This window comes from Equus przewalskii, chromosome 14 (assembly GCF_037783145.1).
Source record: "Equus przewalskii isolate Varuska chromosome 14, EquPr2, whole genome shotgun sequence".
In the NCBI taxonomy this organism is placed as follows: domain Eukaryota; kingdom Metazoa; phylum Chordata; class Mammalia; order Perissodactyla; family Equidae; genus Equus; species Equus przewalskii.
In genome coordinates this window covers 88,449,771-88,468,051 of record NC_091844.1, presented here as the reverse complement: position 1 = coordinate 88,468,051, position 18,281 = coordinate 88,449,771, and the positions used below count along the sequence as shown (strand labels likewise).

The following is an 18,281-nucleotide window of genomic DNA, read 5'->3' as shown; positions in this document are numbered from 1 at the left end:
CTCCAGGCCAACAGAGGGCACTGACCCTCACAGCCAGCTGCTGAGCTCATGATAATACCCGGGGCTAACTCCCACCCAGCCAGAGTGTCACTCCGTCACCCTGCTTGCCGGCAGGACACACCGCAGAGATAAAACGCTAGCTTCCCAGGGACGCTGCAGGGCACAGCTCTGAGTGATGCCACGCCAGTTAATCCATGTTGCAGAGCTTGTCCCAGTTCCGTGGGGATCGTCCCGAAGAGGCTGGGGCAGACCCTTGAGGGAACTCATCCGCCTGGCCAGCTGGTCTGCCTTGCTTTCAGTGTGCACTCGGAAGTGCCCTGCACAGGACACCTGCCAGCGGGGAGCCGAGTCTGATGATCTAGTCAGGCAGGTGAGGAGGCCTCCGTCAGCCAAAGAGGAGCGAGCACATGAGTGCTTTCGGAAACAGGAAGGGAATTAGCCATTTATGAACGTCTGCTCCTGCTGGGCACCTCGTGTACGTCACGCAGTTTAACTCGCACCTGTGGGGCGAGGGTGTTGTTATCTCTTCACACATGAGGGAACGAGCACCCAGAGCAATAAGGAGATGCCCCAAGTCTCCCGGTCAGGAAAGGGGCCAATCATGACTCGAACCCAGGCTCTCTGGCTACAAAACCATAAACCCCATTCCAGGCACTAAATGATGCTGAAAAAAAAAAAGGTGAGGATTAAAGACAACAGCATCCTCCAGGCATGTGCGACGAGCCCAAGGGTGGGAAAGCAGGTGCTGGCCGGGTGGAGCAGGCCGTAGGGTCATCACTGGAGTCTGGCTCAATTCGGGCAAGCTGAGGGAGGGAGGGCACCGACAGCCCTGGAGAGGCGGGTGGGCCTGGGCCTGTGCTGTGTCGATAAGCTGCGTTAGGGACCTAGGCGACATGCCCATCCTCAGCACCTGAATTTGTCAGGTGCTGCTCTGCAATTGGCACAGTCTGTCTGATTACAAATTAAACAAAACGAATTTTCCCCCATGGCCAACTGCAGAGTTTCTCCCCCATATAAACACATGCACACGAGCCGCTGGTTAAAAACAAACCCAACTCAAGCCCTCTCCACTGCATCAGTTCAAGGGGGCAGTGAGACAGCCACCCCGGCTTCTGGAGGGTCCTCCAGGAAGGCTGTGCAGAGTCACCGCTCGCCCAGGAGCAATCCAGGGGCTGCCAGAGGGAGCCAGGGAAACCCTTGGCTCTGCCCCAGGTCACTGTCAGAGCTTGGAGAGGGCAGCCAGAGGGGCAGCTGGCAACACCCTGCCCTGCACGCCACTAACTCTGAGCACCCTGGGGGACAGGCCCAGGAGCATCCAGCCGTGAGCTCCTGGCCATGGGCTCAGGAATCGGAGCTGGAAGAGCCTTAAGGTCATAGGTCAGCTTCCCTGTGTTGTACACAAAGGCCCAGAGAGAGAAGGGACTCGATCCATGTCATCTAGCCAGAAAGTGACCAAGGGGCAGAGGACCGGGAACACCACTCACTATTTCATATGACTGCACAATGGCGACGTGGCCACATCCTGGCCATGAGCTCCTTGGCCTCTCCGAGCCTCTTTTCCTTCCTGGGTACTTCAGGAACCAGGGAGCCCACATGTCCCCGACCCACGGCTGGTCTGCTCAGCATCAGGAACAATGACTCCATCCCCGTGTCCACATGGGCACTGCTCCCGGCCTGGCGGCTGCCGTTGACAGGAAAACCACCGGTGCATCCCTGCCTCGCTGGCTTGGAGAACATCCCTCGTGAGTCAGGAACCAGTACGAGTGCCCACACTGCAGGACATTAATCTGCACTTTCCGGGCACCCCCGTTCCCAGTAGAGACGTGGCCGTGAGTCCAGACCCAGGCATTTACAGCAAATCATGGGCTGAGATCAAGAGTCTCTGTTCCGATGGAGCTCAGGGCCGCGTCAGAAGACAAGGCACGTGTGCCAAGGCATGATAAGGAAAGAGGGATGGATTCCAGAAAAGAGCACCCGGGATGGCCGGGGAAAGGGGCTGCGTCCAGTGTGGGAAGATGAGAAACGCCGAGTGGGGAGGGATCCATGCGGGCCGGGCGGGTGGCCTGTCCTGAGCCGGACCACAAGCCAAGGTGACATCGGTCGACACCAGGCAAGGAGGGTGGCTGCTTCCACCTGGGAAATGATGTCGGCTTCGACCGAGTCTGACAGATAAATGCCCATGGAGGCTGAGATTCCCGAGGGGAGAGGGGCCAGGGGCTACAGCCAACACGGAATCCCTGCCTCTGGGGTGGGCCTTATGCCCACACAGCTGTGTTTTCTGGTCTGGGGCTGTGGGCCCTGCCCGGCCCCTCTGGTGGGCACCCGGAGGGCTTCATCACTTGGGCCCAGCCCTCCCCTCAGCCAGTGCCCAAGCACAGTCAAACAGTACCAAATGACAATATTGAGGCAATTCCGACATAACGGGTTTCCACACGCTTATTAAGCAGTAAGACACAACAGGCATGAATTATTATGCAATAACTCATGCCTAGAAGCAATTTTAGACACAAAAGTCGAAAGATTCATCATTATCATATATTCAGTTCTATTTTTCTTTTTCACGCTATAAAAAAATCATGTCTAAATCTCCTAAAACCATCATAGCTACATCAAAAAGCGGATTGGGCCATCAACTTCGACAGTTTAAAATAAACCAGCTGCTGAGCAGGAAAAGCTCTTATGAGTGCTTTACTTTAGGTTTGAGTTCTGTTATTCTGTTATTGGGAGATGATGATAAATAGCCTGTTTCTCATTGCTTCTTAAAAACAAAAAAAGAAGGAAACTGCCCTCGAGGGGCCAAGTATGCCTCGGAGCAAGACCTCCCTGGAGCTGTGGGTACCTCTGCATTAAGGAGTGTGGCTCCCAGCCCATGGCCCTCTCCCACACAGACCCTTTCCTGGGAGGCTAACCATGGCCCGGGCCAGCCAGAGGGCGGTGGCTCCTTATCCTGGGCATCCTGGCTGGGGGCTGCTCTCTGGGCCCAGCTGGGGGACTCATTAGCTGGGCAGAGAGCACAGTGATGCTAGAGAAATGGGTTCCAAGTCCTACCCACCTCACAGAGAGGGCACTTGCACCCCCAACTTGGCCCAGGCCCCTTCAACCCAGCATGAGGACCCCAAGGTGCAGAGAACCACGGCTCAACCGCAGCATTGCTGATGCTGACACCCCAGCCCCACGAGTCCCTCTGGAGCCCCCTCGGGTGGAAGAGTCTTGTCCTCTTCTGAGAAGGTCAGAGACAACCCTGCCCCCGCCCCAGAACCACCCCAGTACCAGCTCGTGCCCGCCCCATACCTGCCCCAGCGCCCGCCTCAGATAAAGGGTTTGATAAGCTGCAGTGTTTAGGGGAGGGGGGAGTTGCAAGGTCAGATCTGCATTTCAGCAAGATTGCTCTGAGCAGGAGAGATGGTTGGAGGGGGATAGAGCAGAGGGGCCGGAGATGGGGGCAGTGGGAGATGGCAGGGTGCTTTGGGGCTGGAAGGAGTTGGGGCTCCCTTGGGTGTGGGTGAAGGATGGGAAGAATCAGAATGATGCATTCACTCATCTGTGCAGTAATGGATCTGCTGGGTGCCCAACAACACGCAGCAAAGGAAACTGGGCATTTGCCCAAAGGAGCTGAAAACTTGTGTCCACACAAACACCTCCACACGGATGTTCACAGGGCATCAGAGCCCAGTTCACCGCCTGCAGTCATCCAGAACAGACCTGCAGGTCCTCAGGAGGTGGGACAGGCAAGAGCCGAGTGACCAGTGCTTTAGGATCACCAAGAGTGGGATGAGACCACAGTGCACGGTTTCAGTGAGGAAGAGTGCTGGGTGAGCCAGGAGCACAAGCGTGACTTTGGGTGACAAGGAGCCACACCTCCCATGCCATTGGCATGACAGGAGTGGGAGCCAGCACAATCAGCGCACAAGGACAGCCCGAGGCTGACAGAGACACCTGGTCATGAACATGGCCAGGGCTCCCCATCTCGCCGGCCCAGACACCACAGTCGCAGAACACAACCCAGGACGCAGCCTGGCTCCTGTGAGCTGTGCGCGAGTGGAGCCGGCGGGGATGGCCCCTCGGCCCCTCTTCTGGGCCAGGATAGAGAAAGTGAACAGACACCACGTGACGAGGCCGTACAGGGGCAGAGTTCCTGGAAGAACAAGCCAGGAGCCCAGGCAGCAGTGTCTTACTCGTTTATTTCATGTTTAATCTCAAGAGAAAGGTAAGTTAAGTTATGGAAACAGATTTTATTTTTGAAGTGAAACTCACAACATCCTGAAAGGAGAGAAGAGAAAGTAAGTAGCGACTAGGCAGGCACCAAGTCACGTAGCAACAGGGCCACAGCCCCAGCACGGTGTGGAGGACGATGCTTCCACGTGGAGCCGGGGGAGACAACGCAGGTGTCCGGTGTGCAGTCGGCAGGAGCTCCACCATCACTTATAGCCGCTGGTGCTAGAGGACGGCAATGCTGGTTCTCCCGGAGAGGGAGCCGGCTGGCAAACCGCCTGCCTCCAAACAGTGGCCCGTCCCCGAGCCCCGCCCGAGGATGAACTGGGCTGGTCAGAGCAGTATGTGATACTTCAGAGCCCTGGGCACCCTGTTGATGACCAGCCTCCCATCGTAACTCAGGGAGGCGAAGAGCCAGGGGTCGGCCGAGGACCAGTCCACGGCATACACGCTGTCCTCGTGCTCCTCGTAGGTCGCGATGACGCTGTCCTGCGGGGGCTCCTGACTCCTGCAAGGCACCAGAGACCCACGTGAGTGAGGCAGGGCGGCCTGCACAGCCAGCGGCACGAGCCTCGGCGTCCGCATCCGCAGGGCGGGAAGAACCCCAGTGGCCCATGTTGGGCTGATGGTGCACTCTGCAAGAGCACATAAACCCCCCACAGCCATGAAGCGCGGTGTTCGCAAGTGGCTGATGGAAATCCACGTTCCACCTGTCTTCTCTGGCTTTGGAGCAGTGGGTACTTGGGGCGATCTACGAGGCACCTCTTTGCTTCATGGGGCAGTGACGTTCACAGGGCTGAGTAAAGAATGAGGAGAAGCCCCTGTGACGTCTGAGCGGAAGGGAGCTTGTGGACTGGCCTGCGCAGCCCCTCAGCATGGGAGGAGCAGGGGCCGGGCGTGGGGAGCCCGCTCAGGGCCAGGCAGTACAGAGCTGGCATGACACCTGCCTGTGAACACAAGCATCGCAGGCCTTGCCTGCCTGCTGACGGGACATGACAGGCTCTCAGTTCCGGGGCCTGACACCCAAACTGCCCAGGGGCAGGGGCCACTCTCCACCTGGCCTGGGCTCCGCGGGCCCTTTCCTTCCCATCTCACAGACAGTGTCTACTCTGGGAGCACATGGAGCCCTCCATGCCCTTGGATTCTCTGGGGGGAGACACGGCTTCTCCCTGAGCCCTGCCCACCATCCGCTCCTGCCCTGGAGTCAGCTCTGTGCTCCACCCGACCCCAAAACGCATCACCCTGGGAGGGGCCGTCAGCGTCAGCTAGGGCTTTGCTACCAACACCACATAAAATCCTCTCAGTTCTGGTCTCCTGAACTCAGTGAGACCTGTGGACAAGCCGCAGGAGCAGGCCTGCAAGAAATCCGGGGACACTAGGTGTTGGTGTCATGGCACCTGGCACATCCGCCGGCCACAAGCTCCCTCCTTCTTCACATGCTTCTCTGCACCGCCTGCGTGGGGCAGCGCCCGTGAATCACACAGGTGCCACTGAGGGGCAACCAGCCTCCACCCAACAGGGACGGGACACGGACTCCACCTGGCTCTGAGCAGAGGACAGTAAAGAACACCAAAGCCAGCTGCGCGACGGGAGACCGCTGGACTGACCCACTGCAATTCTGTCTGAATATGTGTTTCTAGGTGTTGGAACAGAAAGGCAGTTGAGTCAAAAGACACAAATTGGCAGACTGCCACCGTGGAGGGGGCTCCAAACACAGATGTCTTCTCATGAAGTGATTCTGGGCTACGCTCAGGTGGCAGAGGAAGGATTCAGACAGAACGGTGGACAGAACCTCAGAAGGACAAACTCCTGCTGTACTCAGGGCTCAAATGCTCCACTTGACTGCGTTTGCTCCAGAAGCTGCTCCTCTGGAATCCGGGAGATGTGACTCCGTGGTGGCGTCTGAGCCATGCTCACTCACAACAGAGGAGGCAGCTGCCACACACGAAAAGGAATCCACTCCAGAAGCCAGCGGCATCTCCTTCCGACACCCACAGGGCAGACAAAAAGACCCCGGGCCCTCTCCACTTCTTTCTCTCACCTGGGGCAGCCACGGCCGCGCTTGGCTCACAGCCAGGAGCCCCAACGAGGGATAGGTTGCCCTGCTCTGCACTAACCAAGAGTGTGACCTGCCTGAGGCCCGAATCCCTGGGACCCCTATGTGTCTCAGGGATGCAAGCCCTGATTTGAAGAGCAAGCCCTTGAGTGGATGCAATTAGGATCGGAACACTGTGCACAGGAAAGAGACTTTGGAAAATATACAACCAGGATGGTGGGACCGTGGAAACATGCATTGGAGTTTGGCACACTCTGTGTGAGCAGACACAGGGCTGGGGCTGAGGGGGCTGGCTTGCGTTCCCAGTGCACCACCGGCCAGCGAGGGCCAGCAGGCCTCACCTCTGAACCACACACCTTGAGTCCATGACAGCAAGGAAGGATGCCAATAGTGAGCTCTCTCATGGGACTATTATGAGGATCAATGAAGGTTAGTTTTCATGACCACTCAAGTTTAAGTTTAAAGACTAGTGACAGTCTTTAAAATCTTATGTACACTGTTCAATAAGGCAATGGAAAGACATTGAATAGACACTGATCTTAGAAACCACACCAGAAGGCGTCAGCTAACCTAACCCAACTCCAGCGCCCCACATCTGGCTGCTAATCAGCTCTAGAACCGTGACTCCATGCCTGCAGGGGGGTGCCATCTGACCACACACCGTGTGACATGAGCCACCCGGATGCATCGACGGTTTGTGAGAAAAGGAAGCCCTGGACCACAGAGCCACCCGTGAAGGTGAGTGCTCTTACTTCTCCTCCGGACGGCGCTCCTCCTGGTCACTCAGGTCGTCGTCATCCACCAGATGGCCGAAGGGCTCGGAGGAGATGGACACCATGTTGGAAAGGATGACCCTGCTGTCACTGCTGCCGGTGAGGACGAGCTGGTCGTGTGAGTGGTTGTAGCGGACACTCCACACCCTGGAAGGCAAGGAGACGATTCTAACACACCGACAACTGACCCCAAATTGCACAGCCTGACGTGAGGTAGTTCCCAGCAGATGGGCAGGCTTATTGTCTGTTTCTCTAAAATCCTCTCTGAAATCCCAACAGACAGAGATGAGACCAAAAGGCAGCACAGACCTCAGAGGGAGAGGGAGGCTTACTGCTCAATATTCCAGACCAGCTTTCTAAAATTCTGAAAACAAAAACTGCCCAGAAGCAAAACATGGCTTAGGGATAACCTGTGCCATGAAGCCAAACCCCAGGCAGCCTCCCAGAACAGCTGCCACGGGCTCAGGAGGGGATCTCGGGGCTGGGTCACGGGGCCCAGGCTTCCTCTGACACACACGCCCAGGGAGCTCAGGGAGCAGAGTCGCCCGCCATGCAGCAGGTCTGCAGGCCCAGCGGGCAGTGGAGAGGGCCCACATAGCCTGCAGGCAGAGGCAGGGAGGGTGGGTGCTTCTCCTCGGACTGCAGTAATTACAGTAACTTACTGAATTCGTCCAAACTGTATACCAGCATTCTGGGTTTTTCAAATTTTCTGAACTCAGAACAATATCGCTTCTGGTAAGGAATGGAAAGAATTCAGAGCCGTAGACCACAGAAGGGCTAGGATGTGCCCCCTTGGCCTGAGCGAGGACTCCTGAGCACAGCCTGGCTCTTACTCTTCTAAAGGTTCCTCTGTGTGCACACACACATACAACCATGCACACACATGCACACAAGCATAGACACACACACACTCACAGACACACAAGCATGCACACACACATGCACACAAGCATGCACACAGACACAGGCACACATGCAAAAGCACCCACTTTATGTGAATAAAAACTGGCTCATACTATGCACACTATTCTACGACTTGAGCCCTTCACTTAGCAAAAAGTACCCGGTATATAGTAAACATTCAGATATTTTGGGAAGAATGACTGATCTTGGGCACTCCCCATATCTGTACACATGGTTCTTCCTCATTCTCTTGCACAGCAGTACAATCCCCATTGCATGGATGTCACTGGATTGACCTAACCAATCCCCTATTGATGGGCACTCGGGCAGTTTCCAGCCTTCCTGCATTGCAAACGATGTCGCGTGAACATCTGTGCACATTTATTTTTGCATATTTGAACCAGCGCTATTTCAAGAGAAAACAGAATCTAATGTTTTTCTTCTTTTCTCACATTTATAAATCACAAACATTCAGATTTGGAATTAGTGTTTCTTTAGGAAAAATAAAACTGGTTGATTGAATGATTCAGAGCAGCACAAACTAAGCTGGTTTGTGCCTTTCCGAATGGAAGAGTAATTAGCTAAATAAATTACATAATCCCCTCTTCCCCAAAGCAGCAGGCGAGAAGTCACTACCAGTGGGAATGCTCCTCCAGGGTCTTCACAGGCTCAGTGACGTTCCGGGTGTCCCAGAACTTCACCTTGCAGTCGTCCCCACAGCTGGCTAAGTAGTACTGCTTGTTGGGGTTGAAGTCGAGGTCCCGCACCAGCTGCCCGTGGGCATTCTCTATGCAGTATATCTGGCTGAGGGAGAAAGAGAAGAGCACACATGGCAGGAAGTGGGTTACGATAGGCCGCCGACTCCGCAGACTCGCACATTTCCCAGACCCCACATAACGCCCAGCCCTGGCGGACCACCTGTCCCCCGCTGGCATCCAGCCGGGGGCTCCCCTGCTCAGTGAGGCTGGGCTCAGGCGCCAGAAGTGGCTGCAGACACCAGGAAGCCTGGCGTGCCATCCGCGCCTCTCGCAGTGGTGACGCAGGCTGCGCTTTCTCCCGGAGCGCATCTGTGATCCTTGGCAGGCCATGCAAGTGACGCTGGTTTGTGGCTGTCAGAAACGTGACTTGGTGTCTCAAGACTGACAGTGAGCCAGAGGGACGGTGATGCCAGGGAGAGGCAGAGACAGACTTTGGGATTGGACACCCAACAAATTTCTGGAAGGATGCAGTGAGAAGAGAAAAGAAAAGAAGAACGGACAGGGGGTAGGCAGAACACAATGCTGCTGGAAAAGCTGTAACAACAACTAAGAAGCTGGTGCTCATTATGGCCAGGCTGCTCCTTCATCCATTCACCTACCTCGGATGCCCACAACGGGGGCACCTTCGCCACACCCCAGCACAACCCACGCCATCCACATACCAGACATGGACGGGGGGTTGGAAGCAGCCACACGGCTGTTTAAGGTACATGCGCACACACACACAAACATGGGCACAAATGCACAAGCACACACATGTGCATGCACACACACAGCTAGCTGAAGCCCTAACCCCCTTGGCTCCGGGCTGCTCCTTGCAGGATCTGAACTCAGTCAGCCCGTCCACCATGTCCACTCCTTCTGATGCCACAAACCCAACAGAGCAGTGGGCCATCCGTGAGGCTGGACAGTGGCTAAAAACAGAAGCCTGCACCGGGTCAGGGCCCGCCGTCCGCCCCAGCGTGATGTCCCATCCGCACTGCCCTCTCCACTTCCTCCCTCAGGTGGAACTTCTCTCTCCCGCAATCACTTACTCTCTTCTCGAGTCTGAAGGCCATCACCGGGTGTTGCCTTCATGTTTCTCTGCTCTCCAAGGCAGACAAGCCCAGCCCCCTTCATTTTTCTCCCCTGCATTGGATTTTCCAGCCCTAAACCACTTATAAATCTTGAACCAGTTTTTATATCCTTCGCCTTTCCAATATCCTAATATTTTTTCCTAAAATAAGACACCTCAAACCTTAAGAGTTTCCAAGCGAAAAAGGAAAACGTATAAAATTTAAAATCTGTCAAAGTCCTAAGGAACTAAGTCCTAAGGCAGTCACACACGCACGGAGTATTTACTGCGGGTTACTGCATGCTTTAATACAAAAGCATAGTACATTCTAGAAGAAACATTAAAAACACCCTGGCTAAATAAAAACCAAAGCTGTTTGCAGAAGCAGCAGCAACAGCCAATGACAGGAGCCATGGCGCCCCTTTGTTGCCCATCATCCCAAAGAGATGACCAGGCACAAGGAGGTGACCACAGGACGTCACCCCCAAAGACACGTCTGTTATCTTTGTGACAGGGTCTGTGATGTCAGTCTTCGAGTTTCTTGTCTTTAGATACTGAAATTCTTCACATCCTAGAGAAATGGACTCCAGTCAGGATGCTCTTCATGGTCTGAGTCCATGGCTTCCAGCTTCTGATTGTGAAACTACACAACCCTTTGTGCACATACGTACACACTAGAAGTGGTGATTATTTATTAGCCCAGAGTTTTCAGAGGGGCCACAGAACTAAATTTAAAGTTGTGCCCCTACCCTTGAAGGCAATACGGTTATTTCATGACATCCGTCTTTGCAGCTTAGTGATAAATTATGGTGTGCTGAGGGGATAAACTGTATCTTAAAAAAGCTTGCACGGGCTCCCGTTGCCATGACAACAGAAGTGCACACCATCATTCCTCTGCCTATCAAAACCACACCTGGAACAGAAAAATCACTCTTATTTGTTCCATTAGAACTGCTGGCTGTTGCATATAATGACTTAAATGACAAACTATGATTACCCAATAGGTGTGTATCTTGAAGGCACAGAAATGGGCACAGACCACTCCACCGCCTAACCAGAGGACTGCAGCTCTCAGCTCGTGGGCGCTAACCCCAGAGACCAAGAACTGGCGGTCCCCATCTCATCGTGAGGTGCTGCGAAAGCTTGATCTGCACCCTGATTATAAACTGCCACCGCTGAAGGGGCGGCCACACAGAACATTAAACAACCGCCTGAGGAATGACGGTCCCACAGCAAAGCACACACCAGCTCAAGCTGGGGCAGAGAAACAAAACAAGATTATGATTTTCTATAAAAATGAGAGGAAGCGAGACAAGCCAGGTACCCCCAGACCCATCTGACCTGCGGAAGCGGAGGGGACAGAGAGAGCAGAAGGCACCCAGGGCGCGTCTGAGGGGTTGCACCGTTCACTGACCTCATGCTCCGCGTGTCCCACCCTCGGACAGCTGTGTCGTTCGCTGTGGCCACCTGGGTGCAGTTGTGATGCGGGCTCCACCGTCCCGAGGTGAACTTCAGCTGGCCCTTCCCTTCCAGCGACGCCGAACTGGCCAGCTGGGAATTTGGTGATGTTTTCAAAGGAAGAAGAAAAGAAAAGTAACTGGAACTCTTTTCTGAAAATTTAAGAGGATATCCTGTTCTTAGAGGATATTATTGAAAATAATTACTGAAAATGATTAGGAAGCTCTGTCTTTGTTTCCTTCCCTTAAAAGGCTAGAATGTTGGAACCTTATTTGGAAAAACCTATAAAACTGGGCACAGAAAAACCCAGAAAGCATATTAATAGAGCCTCTATGACAGAGGGCTTGCGGGTGTGTGCTTGGAGGTGATCTGCTCAGACTCGAAGGCAACAAGACGACATGACTCACACATCTGGCTTCTCCCGAGGACAGAGACCCAGCGATTCCAGAGAAGAGAAGGACGAACAGGTGCAACCTGATCAGACATCGTCTCACCTCGGTCCTGAGGCCTCTAAATCCGCCACAGGGAGTTAATTAACCTCACAGGTAACGAGAAGACCCCCAGACACCCACCGGGACTGTCTCGGGCAGAAACCTCCACCTCTGCAGAGTTGGAGAGGCTCTTGGCTATACGCCTGGGAGACGAGCTCCTTCTGGATCTCATTCGTCTCCCGCCCCACCCACATGCCCACTGGGATTTTATGCACAAAGGCACATCACACTGGCTACGTCACTTCCATTTTTGGTCTGAAAACCTATCCGCATAGCGACTTCTAAAAGCAAGGAGAGTGCTCCAGGCCTGTGCACGTGCTAGTCCCCCACACGGCCCCCCAGATCCCAGCACACATGAGTCCAGCATCACTTCAACACTGGCCTTGCTCTTAGGAGCCCTCAGAGAGGGGACCTGGAGCAGGCCACCGCAGCTCTGGAGAGAGGCCAGAGGGACGTTTAAAGGAGTTGCTGGGGCAGTTGAGCACCCCCTGTGAGCATCCTGGGTCCTGCGGCCCCATCTCAGAGCATTATGGGGCCCCTGCAGCGCAGGGGCAGTACGAGCGCCCAGAACCAAGATGGACAGGCCTGGGGCAGCCCCATGGAGCGACCGGTCAGGGCAAGGGGATTTGACTAGAAACTCAGGGGAAAACATCCCATTTCCTCTCCAGGGAGTCTGGCCTAGGTGAAAAATATGACAGTGGTAACATTTTTAAAAAACGATTTTTCAGGGTGAATTCCTTTCATTCTAGTAACGTTGCAGGGAGAGATCACAGGCCAAGGACATGCTGACCGCCGAGCAGAAGAAGTGCTTCACCTCTTCTTCAACTTGTCCCAGAAAACCTTTCCCCAGAACCACCAACGTGCCTGCCTTACTGACTTAGTATATCACACAGATGACGAGTCTCTAGTCTCAGCACACCGCGGCCCTCGCTCCACTCCTCCTGCCTGCACGTGTCCCCTCTCACGGGGACTGAAAGGCTGAGGTGGATGAGAACGACGGGTGTGTCTGTACGGGCCAGCACCTGGGCAAAGGGCAGCCACACTGGGGCATCAAGCAAGGCAGTGACAGCGTCTCTAAGGAGATGCACAGGGGGTGGCCTGAGGACTGGGCGAGGCCAGCAGTGCGTGCTGACGCTGCTACCACATGCCTTCCCAGGTGCGAGGGTGCCCTCCCGGGCCCAGCCCGCTGCCCACAGCCCCACGACGTGCTGGGCAGTCAAAGCAGGTCCCCCTGGAAAAGCGGGGCTTCTGTTTTATAACACCCCAGTCCCAATGTCCGTGCCGTTCCACAGATGAAGCGCGACTTACTAGTCCTCCCTCCACAGAAAGTTAAAGGGCGATTTCTGGTCCACGCCAGAAATATGCACCACGTTCCTGCCCGTGGGGGACACGGCGCTGGGCGTGGCGGCGACAGGGAGAATGAAACAGGAATGATCACTAGAATGCCAAATGGGCGGAAAGCACAGGCCCAGCACCTGGGGACTGGAGGGGATCATATCCATGCCGCCGAGGACAGGGCAGCTCCAGGGAGCAGTTGTCATGGGAGACAGGCCTGGGGGTGACTGGAATACGGAAGGCACAAAAGGCAGGCAGCGCAGCAAGGGCAGAGGCAGCAACCAACAATGAGGACATGTCAGGGAGCAGAGCCCCCCAGCCCCCAGGCCAAGGACGGCAGGGTCAGTGGAAAAGTGGGCTGTGGCCATGAGCCAGCCCACACGAGTGCAGGGAGTCCTCAGGAACAGAGAGCCAGGCGCAGCACCTGCTGGGGAAGATGCGGCAGAAGTGGAGGGCAGTGCCGGAGGCCGGGAGAGACGTCAGGAAGGACAGAGCAGCTGCAGGAATGGGAAGGAGGCCACCGGCTGAGCCAGAGCCTGGGTGTCCCCAGCTCTCAGCAGGAGGACCACGGATCACGAGAACCCAGGGGTCTCAGGGCAACCTCAGGAACCACGCGCCCCAGAGCCCGCCCTCTCCTCCTCCTGCCCCTGTCCACCCACTCCAGGCCTCCTCTCACCCTCAAGGCCGCCCCCAGGCAGGGCAACAGGGCCCAGAGCACCTGAGCTTGACCCTCCAAGGGCAGCACTCACAGAAGGCAGAGCTGATCCGAGACTCACCCCAAAATTCCTCAAGAAGGACACTGACAGCTCAGCTGGGTCAGGAGCCCATCAGGACCAGCCAGCAACACTCAAGCGGAGGGGTAACAAAGAACCAGTGGGTTGTGTGGACTGTGCGGGGCAGGGCAGCATAAGAGGGGAAGCTGTGTGGATAAAACGGGGGCGGCTGCAGCCCTCTCCTCCCCAGCACCAGGTTTCACAGCTGCTCTTTCTTCGTTTTTGCAGCAGGGGAAATTCAGTCCAGGCGCAGGGTGCACGGCGAGGGAAGCTTAGCCTGGATCATCACAGAGACCCTGAGTACTGGCGACTCCAGGGGAGGCCTGGTCCCGACGTGCAGCTCAGAGGGGACCACAGAGCATGCAGGCCACCACACCAGAGCCACCACCGCAGCCACAGAGGAGAAAGAAATGGCGGGGGAGCCTCATGACCTGGGACCTAAGTTGTCAGCCACAAGAGGCGGGTCAGTGAGAGCCCATCTGAGAGGAGGTCAAAACAGATCCTTCCAACAGCTGTGAGGGAATGTGGTCAGCTAAGGAGGAGGGTCAGTGGCAACATTATCTCAAATACTGACACGGTGCCAAACAGGCATTACTACAGGCAAAGGAGAGCTCACCCCGGCTTTACCTTCTCCAACTTACTCTCAGGTTCAATGTTATAACCTCCACAGAGACAGTGAACTAAGAAATATTTTTGCAGTATATCCCCTTAAGGAACAAAATTAGTCAAACATAATTCTCCAGGTGCTATTTCAGTTTTCTGAAGACCTACTCATCAAGTTAATGACTATTCATTGATGACACCACAACACTAAAATATATATGTACAAGATCAACAAGCTGGAACATAAAACGGTTGAATAGATATTTCTAATTAATGTTCTATTAAACAAATTGATTCATTATCAAACTCTTCAGAAAGATAAAACATAAAGGCCACGGCTTTAGGAGACAGGTAAGAGAAATCCAACAGAGTGAATTCTCCAAGAGGCTGCAGTGGGAAGAGAACATAAAGCCGTCCCATACTGGACAATCTGTAACCTTGAGCGCAGCAACCCACATGACTCCTCAACAGGACGGCGCTGTCGCCTAGCTCTCTGCATTTAGATCTCCTCCTAACTCCATCGGGACTCCTCGGAGAGGTTACGTTGGCAAAACGAACCACTGCTTCCAAAACCCACAGTGCGTAAAGGGGTTCTGAACTCTAGCTTGTGGACTAGGCCAGACTTCGAAACAGTAAATTAGTTAATTAACTAATCCATCAACCACTCATGCAACTAACAAGTATTTACTGAGTGGGCCACGCAGAGTCCTACGGGGGAGGGGGAGGAGGAGGAGGGCTGCACAGGTCTCAGCCCCCTCCCACTCACCTCCCCTCCCACTCACCCTCCCCTCCCACTCACCCCCCTCCCACTCAACCCCTCTCCCACTCACCCCCCCCACTCAGCCCCCCACTCACCCCCCTCTCCCACTCACCTCCCCTCCCACTCACCCTCCCCTCCCACTCACCCTCCCTCTCCCACTCACCTCCCCCCACTCACCCCCCTCCCACTCACCTGCCCTCCCACTCACCTCCCCTCCCACTCACCCCCCTCTCCCACTCACCCCCCCACTCACCCCCCTCCCACTCACCCCCCTCTCCCACTCACCTCCCCTCCCACTCACCCTCCCCTCCCACTCACCCTCCCTCTCCCACTCACCTCCCCCCACTCACCCCCCTCCCACTCACCTGCCCTCCCACTCACCTCCCCTCCCACTCACCTCCCCTCCCACTCACCCCCCTCTCCCACTCACCCCCCCACTCACCCCCCTCCCACTCACCTCCCTCCCACTCACCCTCCCCTCCCACTCACCCCCCCTCCCACTCACCTCCCCCGGCTCACCCCCCTCCCACTCACCTCCCCTCCCACTCACCTCCCCTCCCACTCACCTCCCCTCCCACTTACCCTCCCCTCCCACTCACCCCCCTCCCACTCACCCCCCTCTCCCACTCACCTCCCCTCCCACTCACCTCCCCTCCCACTCACCATCCCCTCCCACTCACCCCCCTCTCCCACTCACCTCCCCTCCCACTCACCCCCCTCCCACTCACCTCCCTTCCCACTCACCCTCCCCTCCCACTCACCCCCCCACTCACCTCCCCCGGCTCACCCCCCTCCCACTCACCTCCCCTCCCACTCACCTCCCCTCCCACTTACCCTCCCCTCCAACTCACGCCCCTCTCCCATTCCCCCTCCCCTCCCGCTCACCCTCACCCCGTGGCTGCAGAGGCAAATGCACTCAACAAAGGAAATGCTTAACTTGGGCAGTAAAACCAAGAGAACTGGTTATCAGCCACTGCATGTTCATGTCCTAGTTAAATCATCACAGTCACATGATATATACATTAATATCCCCATTTTACAGATGAGGAAACCGAGGCACAGAGAGATTAAAGTATTGCACAATAGAAAAACAGCTAGTGAGTGGCAAGGCCAGAATAAAATAATAATGTTAAGTTTAGAGAAATTTCAGAAAAGCAGAACTCATCCCCAGCTGGAGGAACGAGAGAAAGGTTTAATGAGGACTCAGAACTGGAGACGGGCGTTAAGGCTCAACAGAACTCAGGAACGAGGTATTCCCGCAAAGACAAAGGCATCAACAAAGCAGAGTGACAGGAAACACAAACACATGACTGGACGGGGCACATGCTGGGGAGTCAGAGACCAACAAACAGGCAAGGTGGTGTCGGCCGCCCGAGTCGGGCAGGGCAATTGGCAATTGGCATGTCCTGGAGCTGGGGAGTGGAGTAAAGAAAGCCGAGCTTGTGGAAGACGGACCTGTCCACTGAGGCGGCAAGAGGCAGAAGTGCCAGTGGCAGGCAGCGTCTAGAGTGGCCCCACGGCACCACCCCTGGTCTCCACAGCCTGCACGATCCCCTCCCCTGGGTAACCAGCTTCTAACCAAAACAATTCCTCGATGCTGAGGGCGTCTCATAATTGGATTATACGAGACTCTGACGTCTGTCTCGCTGGCTTTCATGGAGCAAGTTGCCGCATACCAATGCCCACGTGGCAGGGAACCGAGGGCGGTCTCTGGCCAACAGCCCACGAAGAACCCGGGCCCTCGGGCCACCTGCATCCTGCCACAGCCTTGTCCGTGAGCTCGGCAGCAGAACGCACCCCCCCAGGCCTCAGCTGAGACCCTGGACCCACTGACACCCAGACCACAGCCTCATAAGAGACCTGAACTGCGCCCAGATTCCCAACTCCTGACCATCCACACAGAAGCTGAGCGATGACAAACGTGGGCCATGCGAAGCAGCTGACTTGGGGTCATTTGTTAGAGAGCAGTAGCCAGCTGACACGAGGCGCTGACCAGAGGGAAGGGGAGACCTCCACGAATCTCGACACTCACAGACAGGCCTGGTCCTGCCCCCTTACTCAATGGGGGGGAAAACCAGGACCAGAGAGGATAAGTGACTGACCCGTGGTCACACAGCTAGCAGTGCAGACACAGGACCGGGCTCCTGCTGTGACTCCCTTGCTCACCCTGATGTGTGAACCACCGTGACGATGGAAACCCCATGCCCGCAGGTGCAGAGGAGTCTGCAAGGCCCATTTCAGTGAAGCCTGCAGGAGACGTGGCGTCAGCTCTCGAGGTCTACTCAGGGCAGCAGCAGGGTGGGCGCTGCCAGGCAGCCAGTCCCGTTTCTTGGCTGCCTGGTGACAGGAGACAGAACTTGGCGAGAACTCCAGAGAGGGCAGTACACACGGCACCTGCCCTTCAGCATTGACGAGAACTGAACAATGCCCTCCGCTCCACAGGGAGGGGTTCCAGGGATCCCACAGCCTCAGGTCACGTTCCTAGCCCTAGACGTGAACAAAAGAACACGCCTTCCAATGAACCAATGCCGTGGCCCACGCCGCCAGGAGCGATTTGCGCAACACGTCTAGGAAGGGTCTCAGCACGAGGCTCCCAAGGCAAAGGTGGCTCTCCCTGCAGCCAAGCCCAGAGCAGCTGGCGCGCAGAGCTGGGGGCACCACACGGACTGAACATGCGCCTGCTGCACCGCGGGGGATGGAGGACCAGCTGAGAAATGCATGCGCCGCCTTCCCACCTTTCGAAGGAGAATAGCCAGGCCGGGCAATGGCAGGGCTGTGGTGCAGAGCGTAAGAGGCATGAAGCACCCACGGAGACAGGTCCCACCTGTGCGCCCGTGCCCCTCCACTGCCAGGTGGAAGCAGCTGGCCTGTGCAACAGCGTGACCACCTCCCCAAGCCCCTCTTCCACCTGTCAGACTCTGCACAGCCACAGGCTCTGCATTGCAAGTCCCTCCCCACCTCCAGGAAATGAGACTGCTCCAGGCCAAGGATGAGAGCTTGCTTGCCTTGCCAATGACTGATTTAGGCAGGGACATGTGGTCGTGTCTGACAAGGGCACAGAGGGACTTCCAGGAAAAGCTTTCCTTACAAATGAAGGGAGACACA

General features: G+C 55.9%; 1 protein-coding gene across 12 annotated transcripts in view; it reads right to left on the bottom strand.

Annotated features, from left to right (window-relative positions):
* Window positions 1-4,162: 4,162 nt before the first annotated feature.
* The window catches only part of EIPR1 (EARP complex and GARP complex interacting protein 1), a 136,364-nt gene continuing 122,245 nt past the window's right edge, over window positions 4,163-18,281 (bottom strand). For all 12 annotated transcript variants that reach the window (XM_070571787.1, XM_070571788.1, XM_070571796.1 and 9 more), the window contains 4 exons: window positions 11,171-11,307; window positions 8,581-8,748; window positions 7,021-7,188; window positions 4,163-4,720 (listed from right to left, as the gene is read on the bottom strand). In XM_070571787.1, the coding sequence (XP_070427888.1) occupies window positions 4,546-4,720; window positions 7,021-7,188; window positions 8,581-8,748; window positions 11,171-11,307 (648 nt within the window). In that variant the 3' untranslated portion in view covers window positions 4,163-4,545. The remainder of the gene's footprint in view (window positions 4,721-7,020; window positions 7,189-8,580; window positions 8,749-11,170; window positions 11,308-18,281) is intronic.